General features: G+C 31.0%; 1 protein-coding gene across 1 annotated transcript in view; it reads left to right on the top strand.

Moving 5' to 3' along the window:
- The window catches only part of LOC139502861 (fibronectin type 3 and ankyrin repeat domains protein 1-like), a 406,467-nt gene that overhangs the window by 20,745 nt on the left and 362,961 nt on the right, over positions 1-22,761 (top strand). Inside the window, exon 5 of the mRNA XM_071292489.1 lies at positions 10,505-10,606. Within this exon, the coding sequence (XP_071148590.1) occupies positions 10,505-10,606 (102 nt within the window). The remainder of the gene's footprint in view (positions 1-10,504; positions 10,607-22,761) is intronic.

The raw sequence follows: 22,761 nt of genomic DNA, 5'->3' as shown, positions 1-22,761 counted from the left end.
TCCTTTTTTTTCATTTGAATAACAAACTTATATAATATAAAATATGTATTTATTTGTTTATGCATGTTGCACTATAATACATAATTCTTCTTCGTCTTCTTTTTCCTCTAACAATAACTATTGTATGCGCTAATATTTTTGTCTATAAAGATTGATTTCGATGGCACCTGCCAATAATCGAAAGGTAACAAATTCAATGATCTTTGAAATATTAGATAAACGATGCAATTACAATGGCTTTTTCGCAATAACATGAAAAGTACACCTGTATGTGTAGTTAAAGGTTCTACACCATTTTATGATAGCTTCTTTCTAAACACTATTGACATTGCACTTATAACAAAACCGCTAATTTAGTATAGTTGAAAAGATATACGATACTGACATAGCATCATTTCTATCAAAAATGTATGCTGGTATATTTGTAACTCTGGATGTTTACCTTAAATGTATTGAATATGTACAAGTTTCGATTTTTGTTTTGAATATTTCCCAAAAAAAAAAACTTTTTCGAAAAAAAACAATCCATATAATGACGTTTTGTCCTTTGATTCTTTTTTTGTGACTTTCTAACCTATATCTTCTAATTGTTATGTTAACCCTAACATTGCAAGTATATGAAATGCAAACATACAAAATTTGGCTATGTGTATCATGTTAAGAAACAATAATTTATAATAATTTTCATTTATTTAAATAAGAAAAAGTTATACTATGAAAAGTGCTTTGTTTTCTATAAAAATTATATACCTTTTTGTTTCTCAAAGATGTTGATAAATAAATTGCATTTTAAAACCATTTAATCAAATTGCTGAAAGATCTCCTACAGGTACTAAACAGGGAATCCGTTAGTATTGAAAATCCCTGTCCTAAATTATGCAATTTGTCGTTCTGCGTTATCGTGGTGTAAGAAAGACGCTTTCTGTATATAATACATAATTTTGTATGTTATATAACTTCCCAGGTAGGTTGTGACATTCGTTACCCTTACACTCACACTAATAAGCTGTAGTTCCTGTTGGATTTCAATTTTTATGAATATTTTGGTTTGTCTATCCTAAGTTTCAAAATCTGCGTAAACTAATCCTGCAAATGAAAATGAGCCATTTTTAATTCTACTATGGCATGAAACTAGAGAATTATAAGAGGAGAACAAAGAAACAACATTAAAATTTAACACACAGAGAAACGGACTAAGCATTAGACAAAATCCAATGAGAATGACAAATATAACAAATATAAAATCAAAACCAAATACACAAATACACAAATTTGGTATAGAAAAGTACCATAACACGTCTTATAGTAATGTAAATGCACACTCAAATATAAGAGAAAACAAACGACACAAAGGAAACACAACGTTAAAATGTAACACACACAGAAACGAACTATAATATAAAAATGGCTCTATTCCTGACTTAGTACAGGAAATTTTTTATATAGACAAAAATTGTTGGTTGAACCTTGTTTTGTGGCATGCCTAACCTCCCGCTTTAATGACAATGTTAAATATAACATTAAAATGACAACATAGCATAACATGACTACAATACAAATAAATAGGAGAACATATTAGACAAAGAAACACACGAATAATAGCTAACAATAGGCACCAGGGTTAAAATTCAATACGCCAGAAGAGCGACTCGTCCAGACAAGACTTACCAGTGACTTCCAGATTCAAATGTTCGAAAGTCAAAACAAGTACAAAGTTGTACAGCACTGAGGATCAAAAGTTCAAAAAGGTTGTGCCAACTACGTCTAGGGTTTTCTGTTTGGGATAAGAACATCCTTATTATTTAGAACAATTTTTGCTTTTGCATACAGTACATTTTATAAAATGACTATATAAAAGATATAAATGATTACACTGAAGTATTAACTAATTAGAGAAAACGGATACATAACATAAACCAACACAAAAAATAGACACTTCCGGCTTCGTCAAGGCCTCAACGCAAAAAGTGAAGAAAAAAAAGTGACGTCACATACGAAGTGGTAAAAAGGCACAAAAATGACGTCACATTTGAATCATTAAAACCTTTTCTCAAAAATAAGATAGAATTAGGATTGATTTAAGATTATATTTGAACTTAATACTGATATTACATTAAATAACAAGGAAAATTGCAATACTAATTAATAACAAGCTGAGGTAGCAATCAAATATATTATACAGCTACGTCCGGTTTGTTTTGAATCTAACTGCAAACGTAAATATCGTACACATTACGTTGAACCAAATCAAATCTAATAAACGAAGGCGGTGATTAATTTTCATTACTATAACACATGAATATAATAGAAAAGACGTCAAGACATTTGACAAAATCCGATGAGTTTTTCAAATATAACATCAAAACTAAATACATGAATTTTGGATAGAAAAGTACCGTAACACGTCTTATAGTAATGCGAATTCACACTCAGGAAAAACACTCACAATCGAGAATTAGTCACGTCCGGTAAGTAAAAGATTAGACGACGTAATGGCAAACCACAATCTACCATGTGGTAAAAATATCCTTAGCTAGTTTGGTCAGAGACACAACAATTCAAACCAAACAATACAAAAAACGGCTTAAATTATATACAAAATGAAAAGAAAAATATCTAATAAATAGGTTAAGATCCAACGGTGCAATTTTTGAAAAACATCAGAGTTCACGTCCTTGTGTACATACGCATGGAAATCATCATTATGAGTTTATTAAGGTTGGCAATTGTCAAAAATTGTAAAAAATATAAAAAAAATCAATATCTCCATCAGAAAGAAACAAACAACTTTGCAAAGACGAAAAATGAAACTACAACTGCTTACTTCAAAACCTTCAGAACAAAGAGAACAGTTTTAAAAAAGTCCAAAATACTGAAATATGTCTAAATCAATACTTATAGAATTTTTTTAACATTGTCAGAAAAGAATGAAAAATGGCTTGTGCAGTTTTGATGGAATATTGTGGATAATATAGGCTTCATGGTCGGGTTGTTGTCTCTTTGTCACATGCCACATTTCCATTCTGAATTTTATTGCTGGACAAGAATGAGTTTATATGGAGATATTTGTTTTGTTAAATACAATTTACTTACTTACGCTGTCTTTATTAGTAATCTATCCGGAGTTTTAAAAAAAGTAGGGGGATTAAAGAATTAAGAACTTTGAAAACAAAAATTTCTGTTGAAATTGGTAGATGGCTTAATCATGTTAATAATTAGAAAGATCATTGTGTTTATATTGTATGTACTTCCGCTCGCGGGTGATATTGAGTACGAGTTCCTTTATGTTTTAGAATGTTCGGCAATATGCAAAGGTGGACACTGTTAGAACGCGATTTTGATCCCTAAGGATGCCACATTTGTGATGAATTTGATCTTTATTTTATTAACGCTTTCAAATGAAATAAATTGAAATATTTCTGTCTTTTTGAAAAAGATCAATTGGCTTCAATTATAACAAAGTAAAAACATTTCAAAAAGTCTCGGTACTTTGTATTTTTGCAAAAGCAATATATGTTTATTATTTTTCAAAGAAACCCGTTTCTGTTTGTTTACAGAGTTAACTTGTGTATTTTTATTAACATCACTTATCACATGCAGGGATACATCTAATTATTAACGGCGCAGGACGTTTGCGCTTTGTAATTTGTATAGATACATCTATAATACACACGCATTGCTATTTTATTTAGATAAACTTGTAAATTAAATATACAAAACATAAATTTATTAACAGCTCATATATTAAGGATAGAAACAGGCAGATATTATAATGTTGATAGAAATAATAGACTATGTACAAGTTGGAATACTACCCCTTTTGCAGATGAATACCAGTTTATATTTGAATGTAAAAAATATAGTCAAATCCGAGGAAAGTATATTAAAAATTATGATCTGAGAAATGGGGAAACGTCATCTTTTTCGTGGAAAATTAATGATAATTTCCAAAAACATTTAATAACAGGTCAAAAATATTTTTCTAAAATATCATTCACTCCTATATAAGTTCGTGCTAAAAACAATGACGATAAAAAAAATCAAGAGAGCTATCGACATACATATGTATATAATGGTCAATATCAACTGCTAACCAAATTGTTAATGCTTGTATTGTTTGTTGCATTTTTTTTCTGAAAAAATAATGTTTTATTTGTAAATGTAATAATTTTACCCGGTTTAACCTTATATAAGAGATAAAACCTGAAATTTCATTCATTTTACGTCCACGGATTGGTAATTACTGAGTTAGTTTATGCTTAAATCATCCGTGTATTAAAATGTAAATAACTTTTACCAAGCATCTGTCATCTGTTTAAAATTTTAAAAAATAAAGTAAATTAAAGAGTTTTTTCTTACAATGCACGTTTCTTGACCAAATATTGAACTATTATTTTACATTAGAAACAAAAAAATGTTTAAGAACATCTTTATAATATATTACTGATCATTATATCTTTAGAGGCGGAATGAATACATACAGGACTACTTAATGTCAGAAAGCACGACTGCAAAGTTTTTATGACTAACACATTTTCCGGTTACAACAGTTAATCTTTTCTTATATAACCAATTAAATGTTTAAGATTATATAGGGAAAAAATAATTGTTTTTAAAGTTTGCATACTTTATATAACGAAATAGTTATACAGTCACATTTAAAGCCAACAAAAAAGCTTCATTCAAGCTGTAGAGATTGTATTCATAAAGGGGGAGTAATCCCTGATAAAAAAAAAGATAAAGTGTCGCCCGTTTTATTCAAAATATTTAAAATCTTTACACGACTGAACACGATCTTACAGCAACTAAACAGATTTTTTACCTTTGGTCTTATTTGATCTGAACGTGATCTAATCAAGTCTTATTTGAATGCTAAAAGAATCATTCCTGTTTACCTTGACACGACTGATCTGACTGAAAACGATATATCGGAACAGAGTCTAAATGTCTAAACAGGTCTTAACGTTTTTCCCTAGGGGTAAAGTAAGTCGATTAATACTGGATCAGACCAAAATGACCGTTTCAGACTTAAATCTGGCTACCAGTGTCATGTCTGGTCAGAATGTGGAAAATAGATCTGATGAATCATGTTCTCTAAACAATTAATAATAACCTCTGATGACTCGAACTCGATTGATTTGAATACTTTGTTAAGTCGAGTAAAATTATAGTCCCTTCGATGTTAAATTAATGTACATTGCCCCTGACGTCTCGAAGTTCCAAAGTAGGAATTTTTGAAAGATGCAAACATAAAGGATAACATTCAAATCAGGTTGTTTCTTTAAAAAGAGATTAAAGCTGAGAACATACTTATTTGTATGATAGTTAAAATGACATTATATGGTGACCGGTCCTACACACCTTTATTGATCGTCCAAGCACATGAAGCTGAATGTTAGTGTGTTGGGCGTATTTCACCTGAAATAACAAAATTGAATTTAAATTACCGAGAAACTATCGTTAAAATTAAAATTTCTTAATTAAAAAAATAAAATGATTAAGGTCGTAAGAATAAATTTATAATAATTGAATGTAGAGCAGAGGCCGTTCAGAACTTGTTGCATTCCACGATTGATTCAATAATTTATAGGCTAAGTAAATATGTGTGTTTTCTATAAATTTTTAAACGCATGCTTTGAATCTGAAGGACCAAACAATATGGATATCACAATAATTATAAATTGTCAGATCGAAAAATGATCCAGTGTTCAAAAGTGTGTAGTTAACATAAATCTTAAACCGTTTGTCTTTAATGTTTTCCTAATTTAAGACGGCACACTCGACCTCAAACAAGTCGAATACTCTAGTCCGGTCCAGTCGATTTCGAAATAGTGTGGTACGACAGTCACTGTACTTGCCACTTGACGTTTAGCAAACAATAATCATGCAATCAATAATGCTGGTCATTCAGTGAAAATATATCAAAAATCTAAATGAATGGTTAAACAATTCTGTGGATTCATTTATTTTCGTGAGTTTTAATTTTCGTGGATTGAGGACAACTTGCATTTTCCTTGACATTTGCTATTAAAGTTTTACCAATCCTACAAACGGAAAATAATTGAATTAAATTGGATTAAAAAATTACAGACAGTTTACCCTCTCGGTCTAAATGATAATATCATGGGAATTGGTAATATATCTAGAACCAATAACGTTAGCATTTTGGATATAGTTTCTAAAACTGTTCGTAAAAAACGTTCTCACGGTCGTAGAACAAATCGCAATCAAAGAAAATTTCGGGCCAATCATACCAATATTTCGAACCTAATTTCTATTTCAAAAAACAACGGCAGACATTATCTGTTAACAAAACTCTGTTCGTTACCGGTTAATAAGTTAAATAAAATTTTAGAGGATTGCAACACAATTTCATTTCCCATGTTATAACAGGAGATTTTAACATCGTTCAAGACCGAGAGTTAAAATTATTCCTCAGTAAAGGACCTAAATATCGTCCCCCGTCAATTATTAATTGGAATGAGTGTCGTAATATCATCCACGACTCACTCCATACTTACTGTATGAAATGGATAAAACGGGAAAAAGCTGACAAAAAATCTTCGGACTCTTTTTTTAATTCAGTAATGAAGATAGTTGATATACGTATTCAACATTTTAAAGAACATTTTACTATAAACAATAATCACAATAAACCTATTTCTCGTATCAAACATAAACTAAAAGAACTAGCCAAGGAATTTGTTTTTGTCCCGGCCGATAAAGCTGCTAATAATATTGTTATTGTTTGACGTAAATTTTACATTGAGGTTCTGAAAAAGGAAATCACCAATTCACCAACATTCCAACTCCATTTTCAGAAAACGAAATCTGTAACAAACATAAACTTTTAGCCACCGCTTTACAAGCAGAGCCAAATACAATGAAAGTCCCAACTATGTATTGGCTTCCGAAGCTACACAAAACCCCTTACAAATATAGATTTATTTCGTCTCCAAGCCATTGTTCAACTACTTAATTGTCTATTCTTCTTACCAGCACACTTGGTACAATTAAAAACCTGATAATAAATTGTTCAAATAAGGCCTTCGAAAATAGTGGAATAAATTACTTTTGGAGTGTCAAGAACTCGTTGGAAGTACTTGATAAATTGCATGCTTATATTGGTGATTTTGAATCTGTTCAAAGTTTTGATTTTTCTACCCTGTTTACCACATTGCCTCACATTCTCATTAAGAAAAAATTCACACACCTAATTAAATGGGCATTCAAAAAATCAGAATGTGAATATATATGTTCAAACTCTTTTAGGTCATTTTTTAGTAGCAATAAACAAAAAAATTATGTTAATTGGACATGCTTTGATACTATATATGCCCTTGAATTTTTACTAGATAACATTTTTGTTCGTTTTGGGGATTCCGTATATCGTCAGATTATCGGAATTCCAATGGGGACTAACTGTGCACCACTTATTGCGGACCTGTTTTTGTATTGTTATGAGTTACAATTTATGACAAAAATAAGCAAAGACCCATCGAAACAACATCTGATAAACAAATTTAATAATACTTTTAGATATTTGGATGATATTTTGGCTCTCAATAATGACGACTTCAGTATGTATATTAATGAAATTTATCCTATGTAACTTACTTTAAATAAAGCTAATACTAACAATGACCACTGCCCTTTTCTCGCTCTTGATATCTATATCACTAATGGAAAGCTGAATACTAAAATTTATGATAAAGGGGATGATTTTTCATTTCCTATCGTTAATTATCCGTTTTTAGATGGTGATGTTCCCTTGTCACTATCTTACGGTGTTTAGATATCTCAACTTGTACGATTCGCTCGTGTATGTAATAATGTTTTAGATTTTAACGAGAGAAATTTATGATTTACTGAAAAATTATTACACCAGGGTTTTCGATATCACAAACTAGTCAAAACATTTACTAAATTTTATCATCGGTATAAAGACATCATTCGTAAATATAGCTCAACATGCAGACTTCTAATACGTTCAGGTATTTCACATCCAATTTTTTATGGAAATATTCTTTATAAAGCACAAAGGTGTCAGTATTCACCTCAGAAACTTACAAAACCTGTGAATAGACTTATTAAGAAGGGATATAATTACGATACTGTTGTCAAGTCATTAAAGATTGCATATTTTGGCGTTAATATTGAGTCACTGATAAGGTCTTTGCATCGGAACTAAACACATTTATTCTAAAAACAGTTGTTTGCATGACACGGGTTATGTTCTTCTCATATATGTTATGATGGTATGATATTAAACCCCTAACGGGAAGGATTGTGCCTGATGTTCATATGATGAAATCATAATCTTTTAGTCAGTTTAATTGAAGTCTGGAGCTGGCATGTCAGTTAACTGCTAGTAGTCTGTTGTTATTTATGTATTATTGTCATTTTGTTTATTTTCTTTGGTTACATCTTCTGACATCAGACTCGGACTTCTCTTGAACTGAATTGTAATGTGCGTATTGTTATGCGTTTACTTTTCTACATTGGTTAGAGGTATAGGGGGAGGGTTGAGATCTCACAAACATGTTTAACCCCGCCGCATTTTTGCGCCTGTCCCAAGTCAGGAGCCTCTGGCCTTTGTTAGTCTTGTATTATTTTAATTTCAGTTTCTTGTGTACAATTTGGAAATTAGTATGGCGTTCATTATCACTGGACTAGTATATATTTGTTTAGGGGCCAGCTGAAGGACGCCTCCGGGTGCGGGAATTTCTCGCTACATTGAAGACCTGTTGGTAACCCTCTGCTGTTGTTTTGTATTTGGTCGGGTTGTTGTCTCTTTGACACATTCCCCATTTCCATTCTCAATTTTATTGCCTATAAAAAAAAATTGTAATTCGTCGGATATTAGCATCTGTTGTTGACATGTACCCACGAAACCAGAGAACATTGGTATCCAACGAAAAATTATGATTTCGAAGTATTCTTAAAAATCATATCATTAAATAAGTCGAAATATCTGTTTGATTTTAACAGGTGATTGTGAATTAATTTTAATTCGTGGTGTTCCAATTTTCGGGGTTTTTTTCAACCACGAATTTAAGAATTTAGCAAAGAATAATCACGAGAAAGATGTTATTTTTAGAAAAATGCTTGTTCCCAGTTTTGTTGTGCATAATCTCAAATACGTCGATTTCTTAAGTCCGGTTTCGTCGACCTCGACATTAGTGATTCGACTGTACTTGCCACATGACGTTAATCAACCAATAATCATTCAATCAATAATATTGATGGTTATTCAGTGAAAAGTCATTATATATAAATTTGATGTTTATATGTACCCTCGAAACCTACGAAAATTGGTTTTCACCGACAAATAATGATTCCTCGGTATGGCGATTCAAGTTATTATATAAGTCGAAATATCTTTTTGATTTAACAGGATATTGTGATTTTATTTTCATTCGTAGTGTACGAATTTTCGTAGGTTTTGTCGGTCACAGCAAACCACGAATTTAAGAATTCAGCCAATATTAATCACGAGAAAGATTTTATTTTTAGTAGAATGCTTGTTCCCAGTTTTGTTGTGCAATTCTATAGTGTTGACTAGCGATACGAATAGTAACCAAAAACGTTATTTTCAAACAAACAAAATTGTTTTCAATAAATACATAGTGAAATCTCTAGAATATACAAATAAAATGGTTCACTGCAATTTGTTATTATTACTGTATCATTGATGAGTCAAGACTATGTCAGGGACATTGTCCATAAGTTATATTGTTTATGACAGGAACATTAAAGTTCACATCTTAAACTCCTCAAGAATGAGCTACAAACTTTAATGAAAGTAGCTACATGTAAAGTAGAACACACATTGATTTTAATTTTTTCAATACACTGTTGATATATTGCTATTGAATTCGAACATGTTGAAGAATTTTTGTTTACTTATTTCTGGACACAAATGACATTCATACAAAGTTTAAACAATACACCAGTGATGCATAATAAAGGTATCTTAGTCACACATAATTGATACTAAACCTATATAAACTAATACAACACTGATTGAGAGACCCTATGAAATAACACACAACTTATGGGGAAGCTATATGAATAAACACACAACTGATGGCGAAGCTCTATCAATTGACTCCTGAATGTTGTAGATCTTAATGAAATATTATATCACTGATGGCGAAGCTCTATAAATATATATATAAAAAAACATTTAATGAAAACATCATAAATTTAAAGAAACATTGATGGGCAAGTTCACAATTTAAAAAATCATAGATTGCAAAGCTTATTAAATTAACTCATCTGTATGGATCCCTTATTACAAATGTTATACAATTCAAAATCGCTTTGATCATTACACGGCAGTTGTTTGTTGTTCATGTAGAATAAAATTGTAAGTGGCTTTAGTCATTTGAATCATATTTAACCACTGATTCATGTGATAAATATTTATTTATATTTATTACACTACATTGTCCAGAAAATGACACAAGTTTTCAGTGTGCGTTATATGTTAATATTACAGGTGGGAGCCACACCATTAGTGTGGGCAGCAGTTAAAGGTCACCTTGAGATCGTCCGTTATCTGGTAACAGTCGGCTGTGATAAAGAAGTACGAGACACCAAGGTGATTATAGACACTAGCTCCTCAGTCTTATACTACTAGTTATATTGAATCAAAACAAAATCATGTTGTTAATTAGACAGATTTAATACATTGCAATATACAACAAATACTGTTAGAATTGAAATAAATTGTTTTAACATTTCAATTGTCAAACTGAACCAGATAATTAACATTATAATTTTTTTTGTTTTCTAACTTAACATATTTTGTAAACCTCTGATTTTACCTGGATTTGATGTTATAAATAACTCAGATCTATTATAAAACAAAATTCAATCAAAATAAATTCTTGATAAAATTATATACAAAGGGATACAAATTTACTTGTCTCGTCCTTCTGCATCCTTCATACCAATGTTTTTTTACATTTAAAACAGTATTGTTCTTTTTCATATAATGACTTCTCCGTTTGGATCAATGAATTGCATTTATCTAAAATATATTAATAATGAAAGCATACATCAGTTCACACATCCTAAATCATAAATCCTGACATCTTAAATTCGCACTTACTTTTGGTGACACCTAAAGTCTCGAATCATTGATGGTGACGCCACAAATTAGAACACCAGAGATGGATTCATCATAAATTCATACACCACTGATTGTGACACCCTAAATTTACCCTACATCGCTCGTGACACCATAAATTAACAGACCACTGATGCTGACACCCTTAAAATTCACACAGCACTGATGGTGACAACCTTTTAATTCACACTCCAAAACGGTGACATCCTAAATGAAAACATCTATGATAAAGACAACCTGATACAACACACCACTGGCCGTGACACCACAAAGGCAAATACCTTAGTTATCTAGACCAATTAATTCACAATTAATTTGAAAATGTATAAAATAACTGATTATAGTTACGACCATTAAATTTACACACATTTGATTATCACATTTTGAATTACCATACCCCTTATGTTGACTCCTTGAAATCGGGAATTAGTTAAAATGATGCCCTAACTTGATAAATTGATACACTACTGATGTTGATAACATGAATCAGTGATGATGACGCTCTAAATGCAAATAACAGTGATGGTGACATTTTTAAAAATACACAAACCAGTGTCACAACATTGATGGTGACAAGGTGAAGTGAAAACCACTGATGGTGACACCTTAAATTTAAATGTCATTGATTTTAAATTCAAAATTTAAACACCACGGATAGGAACAGCCTAAACTGGTGAAACACAGTGATGCAATCTTAAACGTTTATCCCATTGATGATGTCAAATTAAATTCTAACACCATCGATGATGACAACTTAATTTCTAACACCATTGATGATGACAAATTAAAATAAACTCACCTGAAGATGACGCCTTAAATCTACACCCCACTGCTGTTGGTATCCTTAAGTCATAAATCATTTGAGGGTGAAACTTTGAAATATCACACCACTGGTAGCAACACGCTAAATCCAATCAACACTGAATATGACACCCTATTTCACATACCACTAACGTCAACAACCGAAATGTGAGCACTGCTGAAATTGACACAATTAATATATAACACCACTGATGGTGGCATTCTTATATCAATCACCACTGATTGTGACTCTATAAATTCATACATTTTTGATGATAAGACACCCAAAATTTAACACATATGATGATGACATCCAATATTTTCACACACAGGTAATATGTTACTCTCAATGTATACACCCCTGATAAAAAAACACTTTTAATTCCTAAACCATTGAGAGTCAAGCCCAATACATTCACACAACACTGTTGATAACACATTCAATGTATTCTCTGATAATGATGATATTCCTTATTACTACCCAATAATAATGACATCTTCAATTCATTAGTGAAAAATGGTTATAACCACGTTTCAAACACCACTGAAGATTACACCCTCCATTCAAACACCCAATTTCAGTTTGCCTGTGAGAGAGCCTTTACATGTTTATTTTATCTTAGTATTAAATCTTTATTGTTTATTCATTATTACGGCGTTTGTATGTATCAATACTCATCCAGGCCAGCTACTTTTTATTATTGCTCCCTGCTATGGTTTTACTAAGATTTCTTACAAAACCTCTGTTTTTTGCCCTGTGCTTGTTATATATGTCAGTTTGTTATATTTAAGTCTTTACGTCAGGCCTTATATAATAGTTTTGTAAGAGTCCTTTAAGGATGTACTTAGGTAAAATTTAAAAAATCAAGAAATTTAAATTGATGCTACAGTTTGACAGAGCACCTCCCTTTCGAAATATCTGTGTTTTTAAAAATAGCGGGAAAAGGCTGACTCGGACTTTTACCTAACATTTGCATTTGTATTATTTTGGGTTCAAATCGAAAGAACAAAAATTAAAAAAATGCTTAAATTTTGGAAAATGGCCTTTTATGAGCTATGGAAGTCTTTTATACAAAGAATAGTGGGTGTTACCCGGTATTGGTGGTTAAATACCAAGGAGTCCGAACATTTGACACCAATTTCCAAAACCTCACCTATGTACATCCTTAACTGCATTCTCTATTATTTTCTATTCCGTAATTGTGATACTCTTTCAATGTTACAACCTCCGGTCTTTTTTCTTGTTCCTATACCCCTATTTATAATCATGATTTTATGGAATGGAAAGAAAATTATTAACAACATAACTTCTAGGTTATCTACGTGCATAAATAAACGTATTTGTAATGCCACTACAGCAAGATTATTTAACAAAAAAGCTGCTAACATTCAGATGCCTTATAGTATAAAGATCTTTAAGGGTAGTTGTGTTGTGTTATAATTACATGTTTTAACCATTTGATTGTGATATTTGATTAATTGTAATTGATCGTTTGACACGATTACATGGTTATTTAAATTCACTTACAATACCTTATAATTAAGAATAGGCGTTAATTCTTAAAAGGCATTAACACAATCGTTTAAGTTATAGATACAATGGATAAGCGTTGAATCATAAAAAACAAACCATTCGCCCTCCGGGCTCATGGTTTCTTTTTTAAGAATTAACGCTTATCCATTGTATCTATATCACATAAATACTGTTAGAATTGAAATAAATCGTGTTAACATGTCATTTGTCAAACTGAATCCGATAATTAACAAAATGATTTTTTTCTAACTGAACATATGTTGTAAACCTCTGATTTTACCTGGATTTGATGTTATAAATAACTCAGATCTATTATAAAGAAAACTTTCAATCAAAATAAATTCTTGATAAATCTATATACAAAGGGATACCAGTTTACTTGTCTCGTCCTTCTGCATCCTTTATACAAATGTTTTATACATTAAAAACAGTATTCTTTTTCATATAATGACTTCTCCGTTTATATCAATGAATTGCATTTATCTAGAATATATCAATAATAAAAGCATACATAAATTCAGACATCCCAAATCCTGATTTCCTAAACTGCCTCACATAAGCAACACGACGGGTGCCACATGTGGAGCAGGATCTGCTTACCCTTCCGGAGCACCTGAGATCACCCCTAGTTTTTGGTGGGGTTCGTGTTGTTTATTCTTTAGTTTTCTATGTTGTGTCATGTGTACTATTGTTTTTCTGTTTGTCTTTTTCATTTTTAGCCATGGCGTTGTCAGTTTGTTTTAGATTTATGAGTTTGACTGTCCCTTTGACATTGATGATGATGCTCAAAATTAGTACACCAGAGACGTAGTCATCATAAATTCACACAGCACTGATGGTGACACCCTAAATTCACCCTACATCGCTTGTGACACCATCGATTAAAAGACCACTGATGCTGACACCCTTTCAATTCACACCACTTATGTTAACACCCTTTAAATTCACACTGCACTGATGGTGACAACCTTTTAATATACACTCCAAAACGGTGACATCCTAAATGAAAGCATCTATGATAAAGACAACCAGATTTAACACACCACTGGCCTTGACATCGCAAAGATGATAGTCCGTCGGAAGGGGACGATAAATGGCTGACCCGTGTTAAGACAGAGCCATATCTCTTGCACGTTAAAGAAACCCTTGTAGATTTCTAAAAAGATTAGACTAATGCCGCTACAAGGCAGCACTCGCACCCGCAAAGTGGAAAGGAATTAATATAAGTTACAAAACTTGTTTCCCAATCCACTATAAATAAATATGTTTAAACTAAATTAAAACTAAAAGACATCGCAAAGGCAAATACCTTAGATACTCAAGATACTCAACACCATTGATGATGACAAATAAATTGTTAACACCATTGATGATGACAAATTAATTTTTAACACCATTGATGATGACAAATTAATTTTTAACACCATTGATGATGACAAATAAATATCATCAAATTAATTTATAACACCATACACTAGTAACCCGAATTTAACTTGATCGGACAAAAACGTATTAACGCTGTTTAAATGAGATTAATCGTCATTTGATAAAGATTGACAAAAATTAAAAATCATTTTTAATTTATTTCAATGCATATCAAATCATTTTAATGCCAGTCAAATAGATTCGCTTGCAGTCGTTCAATTTAATTCAAGTTGGCGGTAAGTTACGTCAAACAAATAGGCCACGCCCCCGTTAAACTATTTCAAACTGGTATTAATTCGTTTTAAACCGTGTTGAGACCCGAGCTTTTAACAGGTAAATCACTCAAGCAAAACAACATCGTTTATTTGTTTCAAACTTTATCGACTTATATATATAAATGCGTGTATTCTTATAAAAGTCATATACTTCACAATTTAAACAAATGAATGATCAATACGAGTAACATATAAGGAATTTAAACAAAAAAATAAAATATTGATGCACGGTTTAAAAAATTTAAAACTTGTGAATCTGTTAAAAAATAAAATAGTTAGATGTTTAACATATTTTTAATTTGCCCAAATGCTGTAGATCTTTATCTCACATATTCGTTTCAAAACTTGCTGAGTGCTATGAAAACTTGTGACATGTCAGTAATGTATGGTCCATTGCAATGACTTACGAAACTTTAGGTATTCCTGTATATTTCCGTTTCTCTTTTTCTGTCTTACTATAGTGTACTCGTAAATTAAATATAGACACGGAAATTAAAGTTACTCACAAAAATTATTTATTTTTCACATAGTTTAAATCGATGTATCTTATATTTTTGGTCAACAACAAATATTCCCTAGCTGTATATTGATATATGAAATAGCTTGTAATAAAAGCAATGTTGTGTTAAATAATAAAATTCATGAACATAATGTTGACATTTGTTGAATTTAATAAACAGTTAAGTCTTGCACAACTTTGTAAATGAAGGAAAAGCTCAATAAACTTTTAAAACTGTGTTTCAAATTGTAATATCGGTCACTGACGCGAAACGGGCGTAAATTGTGGAAAAGCAGCACAATACGAAAATTGTGAATTGTGGTTCCAATTTTGTACAGGGATTAGTGTGCTGTCATGCACCGTGACGTACACAAAGTCTTGCTATGAACATATATTCTGTTTATATGAGATAAATTTTAGTCTGCGATAACGATGGGTTGGTTGATTTATGTTTTACGACCTTGACTTTCTCTAAGTCGACATTATCTTACGTCTAATGCATTTAAAAAAAAACGTATATTTACGTTTAGGGCATTTAATATAAGTCTACCTACCAAATTAAAATCAACATAAACATTATTAAAATAAACAAGAAAGGAAAAGAAACAATTATGTATTGTTGCTCTGATTTAATTTTTATTAACTATATTTGAGCGGTAATGTCTTAATAAAAACTGATTGTCGTATACATAAAATATTTCATCTAGGTGCTTTCGTTGAAGTTCGCGTAACATATCAAAATGAATTTCATTAGTTGAAACGTTTGCAAACTTTCAATCCAGGTGTTCTCATCGAGGTCCGCGTTCATGTTTCAATTCAATACACAATATTTCATCTAGGTGCTTTCGTTGAAGTTCGCGTTACATAGTAAAATGAATTTCATTGGTCGGAATATTTGCAAACTTTCAATCCAGGTGTTCTCATCGAGGTCCGCGTTCGTGTTTCAATTCAATACACAATATGAAGTCCAATATGGTAAAAAAAAGAATTTTAAACTCTACGATGTCCGACTAAATAAATAGAATTTAGAAAATTAAACACTTTTACGATTCTTCCAACACAATAAACTTCCAACACAATAAATATACTATCCTTTTCGCCGATGAATAATTATTACTATAATATAAGAACTAGGATTTGTATACTATTCAATCTGGGAACAGTATACCTAACAATATCTTTGTTCTTGATTTGATTTATTCCTCGAGAAAAAAAAATTCATTTATTCACTTAAATCAATAATTGATCAACTTGAACTTTGAAAAAGTTACATTAATATATCTTTTCGCATCCTTTCATTTAAGGTAATTAAATCCGAAAAACTAAATAAAATTAATTGTATTATTTAATTTAGATTCTTTATTTCTTATAAAACCAAGTGAACGGTAAAAAGAAATATATTTTTACATATAATATTAACATACAGATTTTGCGTATGACAAGTTTGCACAAAGCGAGCAACAAGAATGAGAGATTGGTGATCAGCCTGGAGAACATACTATATACATGTATATATAATTCAAATTAATTTACACAAATTTTTCAAAACACAATATTTTTTGAAATAAATAAAGTGCCTAATTTCGAAACATTTACTCGGCTTACATAGTTAGGTTTAAGAAAAGGTCTTCTACTTTCTGTAAGAGTTGTGCAGTTTAGAATATAGTGAAATACATCAACCTATCTCTTGAGAGTTACAAAGTACACAGTACCTTTCCTGTCTCATAATTTTATGCCATCTACCGGTTGCTATAGGTAACCGATGATTTCCAGTTCTAAACATATACAACGTTATCTTATCTTTATAACGTAATAAGTCGAAATATTCTGCAAATTCAAAGATTTCTTTAAACAGTTTTTAACATAACACTTTTGGAGAATATTCCATTTCTGATTTCCAAGTCTGCTGAAATTGGTAAAAAAAATCTCTGTTTAATGCTCAACTTTAACCCTTTTGGATTAAAACTATAGTTACTCTGATTTAACCAAATATTTTAAAATACATATTTATTCAAGATATTTTTTTATACAAATCAACCAATCGAAAGTAAATCCACCATCTACGTTGAGTTTATCAATATATCTATATAATTTACTATCGGAACTGTTTACAATGTTAGACCAAAAAGATACCATACGGTGTTCCACATATACTGACATAGGATAAGCGCCTAGCTCTCCATAAACCATAAAGCTTGGGGTTGATTTTTTCAAGTTTAAGAAAAGTTTACAAAACTTGAAATGCACTTTCTATTGCATCAATAAAACTAAATCTCCAAATTTCACAGTCATATAGTCATATAGGCCTTACAATCTTATCAAAAAGATCGTACTGACATTTAATTACTAGTAGATTAACTAAAATAATTGATTCGATATTTTTATTAATCAATCGATAAATTTAAGAACTGAATGGAATAAAAACATAAATAAAGAAAATATTTGTTTAACGCCATTATCTTTGACTATCCTACAGGTATACTAGCCAGGAGACTATACATTGGCGGATGCGAGTTTTGGTCCGTAGATAAGACCTCCCGTTTGTTTGACGAAATTATTTTTCAATTGGGACATATGGTTTGAAACCCCTCTTTTCTGTGACCAGTGGTTGTCGTTGTTGTTTATATTTTTCTATAAGTGTTGTACATCAATCAGGCCGATAGTTTTCTTGTTTGAATTGTTTTAATTCATATTTGTAATTTTGGGAAATTTTATAAATGTTTAAGCGGTTAGGTTTTCGCTCGTTGTTGAAGGCTGTACGGTGATCTAATTCATTGGCAAGTACACCACATCTTCTTACATTTATTCGTTAAATCAATTGGATCTTCATCAAGTCTAAATAAATAAATGATTTTGAAAATGTACTTATTGATAACTATACAACTTTTAATTCCAAATAATTATGTTTATCTAACATAGAATTGTTATCAGCGGAGACATATACACACTAAGTCTAAACTGGTTTAAAAAATTATTGTCACATGTATATGTAATAGTGTGTTTTTATGTAAAAAAAATCTGTGAATATCTACCACTACTGTTACCGGCTTAAGAGATCAGCGTTTCTCGCGAGCTTTGAATAAACAAATCCAAACCAAAACAAGTACATAAAATGCATATTTTTAATCACAATATAGAAACACTTAAATTGTAATACATATTTTTATGAATAATTCAATTTTATTAAATCTTTGTCAATCAGGCATGTACAGCAGCATCAAGGGATTGTAAATATACAATTCCTTATTTACAATTCCTTGGCAGCATGTATTCTTCTATATTGTGACCTTATTTGAACTAAAAGAAAAAGAAGAAGAAGAAGAAGTCTGGAATTATCGCTATCTGTTCGACGGTCTAAAGATTACAGTGTGTTATCGATCTAGGTGTTCTCGTTGAGGTCCGCGTTCTAAATCTTAAGCAATTCATTGGTCTGTAGATTTGCAATCTTTCAATCCAAGGTGTTCTCAATGGAGTCCGCGTATTAATATTTAAGCATCTGCACGATTTATCTGTATGTTCTTATGAAAAATAGACTGAGTTTTATCACTTTATTTCATTCTTAGTTTATTTTGCAATAAATACTTTTCATGATGCACGCTGTATCCTCATGAAATTTTGTTTTGAAAATAAAAATCTTACATGTATCTATAGAAATTTAGGATGATGTGTAAAAAAACGGGAATTCGTACAACTATTAATTCGTGTTAAAATGGTCGTCAAAATCACCGCTCGGACAAAATGGAAAAAGGAAATTTATATGGATGAGAATACGGATAGAATAAGTCGAAAAAGTACAATACAAGCAGACTTTGAAACTCAAACAGAAAATAGTTTGTTAGTATGGAAATTCAATAAAAAAAAAGTGGTTTAACTTGGTTATTTTGCCGAATAACATTCTATGTGTTCCAAATGTAAACAGTCTCATAAAACCGTTATAGTTTCGGAAACATTTTAAAAATAAAGTGCTAGCTAGACCAAGTTTACACAGGACATACAGTAACATCGGAATCAGGCCTGAAAAGGTTACCGTAGGCTGAGAAATACATAGAAACTTGATTCGGAAAAAACAAAATAAAAAAAATCAGGTCCCGTTAGAGTCTGATTAAAGCCAGTCTCAAGTATCCACTTGCGTCTATAAACGCAAGCTAATAGTTGGGACTGGCTTTAGTCACTAAGTAAGACTGGTTTCGTTATAAAAAAAATTCTCGAACTTTACAAGCAAACGACTGACTTATTAGTATTCAAATAGCAGAAAGAGACTGAAATAGCTAGATCTTGAAATCATTTAGATTTTCTATTCGTGTTAATTTCCATACTCGCTGGTAGTGTAGTTTTTTGTGTGTGATTTGAGTTGGAAAAGATGAACATGTATAAGTTCGGAGACAAAACGACTAAAAGAGAATTAACATAGTTGCCTTGTTAGGCCATGAGGGGCAAATTGCTCATAATATACCCTCATTGTCCAGTGTCAGTCCAATTTTTTTTCAAACATTTTCCCGGATCGGCTCTATTACAAAACCTACCTAGTATTGTATTCAAGTTAGTGTTAAATTGTTCTCGTCCTGAACATGCATGAAATATTTGCCACTGGACGTTAAGCAACCAACAATCAATCCTACAATTTACACCCGTTACTTGAAACTTTAGTTGTTAAAATTTAAATCATTGCCTATAATTTTTTCAAAGAAATCGACAAAATTTACGAACATTTAGGCAAAAAGAAATATATACGTTACCGCTTGATAATTATGGAAGTGGGGTAACATGAGACTTTATTTATAAAAAGTACAAGTACAAATAAAATAAAAAAATATATATGTAACATATTATTTGTACACCAGTTTGCTGTTAGAACGATTAATAGAGATATGGGATATGCAATTTATAAGATAGCTACAGTTGGACATTTAACTACATCAAAACCAAATACACCAAGCAAATTGTGACTAATGCTAATTGGACGAGTATCTTTTTATTTCTAATTTGTAGTCAGTTTACTTAACGACGGTTCCCTAAATAGGAAAGTTTTGATAAGTATAATTATCACAGTAACATTTCAGTCTCCTAGTACATATTTGTTTAAGTCCTAAAACTTTTGTTCTTCTGGAGAAAATTCCAACCATAATGAGATAAGGAGGTGCGGAAAAATTGCCAATTAATCAACTTTCTACCAAATATAAAATGACGGAAATGTTAGCTTGCTTACATTGCTACTTCATTTTATATCTCAAAATTACCATTCCATTATATGAACTGCATATTCAAAAATATGTCTTGTCACCAATATCATAATAGAGCACGTATCATCATACTGTTTCACCCGTTTCCGTTCTACCGTTAATCGCGCACTTGGTGTATACATATAGGGTTTATACGGCTTATTATTAAGGACTGAGTGCTGTCTTTTTGCTTCAGGTTTAAATTATGTACCTGGTGTTACCAAACATGTACTCATATTAAAGGTGCGCATTTCGTCTTGGTTTCCTTTATTTTTTGTTCATGACAGGTTGCTGGATTAGACGTTTTAATAAAATATAAAAGGCACGCAGACTTCGGCGTACATCTCCTACATGTGGAATTTCAAGCTGAACCTTTTATATTTCGCATTTGCAGTTTGTTTTACTTAAAGAATGCATGTATGATCTCATGATTTGTTTCGTAAATAATTTTCCACAAATGACACTGTTGAACTTTGTGAAATTTTGCATACAATTTGCACTGTTTGTCCGACTTACTGAGCTTGTATTGTATTGTCCCGAACATGCATGAACTATTTGCCACTGAACGTAAAACAACCATCAAAAACCGAGCAATTATAAAACTGTTTACTGAATCATATTTTTAAAGTACTATATTTCTGCATGGATGAAGCAACGACACCACCATTGCCTTAAATGATGGAGTAAAAAACTCAGTAATTCAAATGAATCACACGTGAAATTTTTCATGTTATTTTCACGTGAACTTTGCAAAAATATGAAGGTATTTTTCATGATTTTAACTAAATTTTAGAAAAAAGATAATATTTCAATAATGTTATTTTTAAAAATAACGTGCATTTAACGTGTACCAAATTCCGGTGATTTATGCATGAATTATTATCATAAGTTTCACGTGTAACCAACCAGTATAAGCAAGTTTCAAGTATTTCAAATGACAATTTACACTTAGACTATAGCCACACAGTAGGACAGTAAATGAACAAAAGACAAGTAAATCAGAAACATGCATGGATCACGCAAAAACATGCAGGGGCGACACAGGAGTAATGGGAGTTTGCTTCTTGCAAGACATTCGCCGTGAAAACAATTTGATATGAAGACAAGCCTTTGTTTCAGCTTTGTTTTAAAATTTCCAAAATAAGGCTGTTACGGCCCAGGTCAATGTTCTTAAGCATCACATATTTTTCTTTCATTTTATTGTTAGCTTTCTTAAATAAATATTCATATATTATAGACTAAATTTTTTATAATTTCTTTTTTGTTCAATTTCATTTAAACACTATTTCTGATTTCTTTTTTATAAATTTTAAATGTCTTTTTCTTTTTATTCATCTTTTTGAAACCCTGGTTTTGTATTAACACTGACCAGTTCAGTAAACAAACAGCGGCTTCATGTTTGCATAAATGTGTTTGTAACCAATCTATAGCTAACATGCTATTATTTCCATATTTTTTATTCCGTGTCTCGTGTATAGATAGTCTCGATCGGGGAGACAAGATTTATTTTGTCTGTTGGTTGCTTGGCTAGCGTAAACTAATCGATTTACCTCATACTTTGAAGTTAGATGGGGATTGTTTTTAAATAAATGCTTTAATTTTAGTAATCTCTGATGTATTTATAATGGCTTGGTTTGAAGCGAGAACAGACGAAATATGCGGACTAGTCCTTAAATTAAAGGATGCGAAAAGATATATTAATGTAACTTTTTCAAAGTTCAAGTTGATCAATTGTTGATTTAAGTGAATAAATCAAATTTATTTTCTAGAGGAATAAATCAAATCAGGAACATATATATATTGTTAGGTATACTGTTCCCAAATTGAATAGTATACAAATCCTAGTTCTTATATTATAGTAATAATTATTC

Source organism: Mytilus edulis, chromosome 14 (genome assembly GCF_963676685.1).
Source record: "Mytilus edulis chromosome 14, xbMytEdul2.2, whole genome shotgun sequence".
Taxonomy (NCBI): domain Eukaryota; kingdom Metazoa; phylum Mollusca; class Bivalvia; order Mytilida; family Mytilidae; genus Mytilus; species Mytilus edulis.
This window is presented reverse-complemented; position numbering and strand designations above follow the sequence as displayed.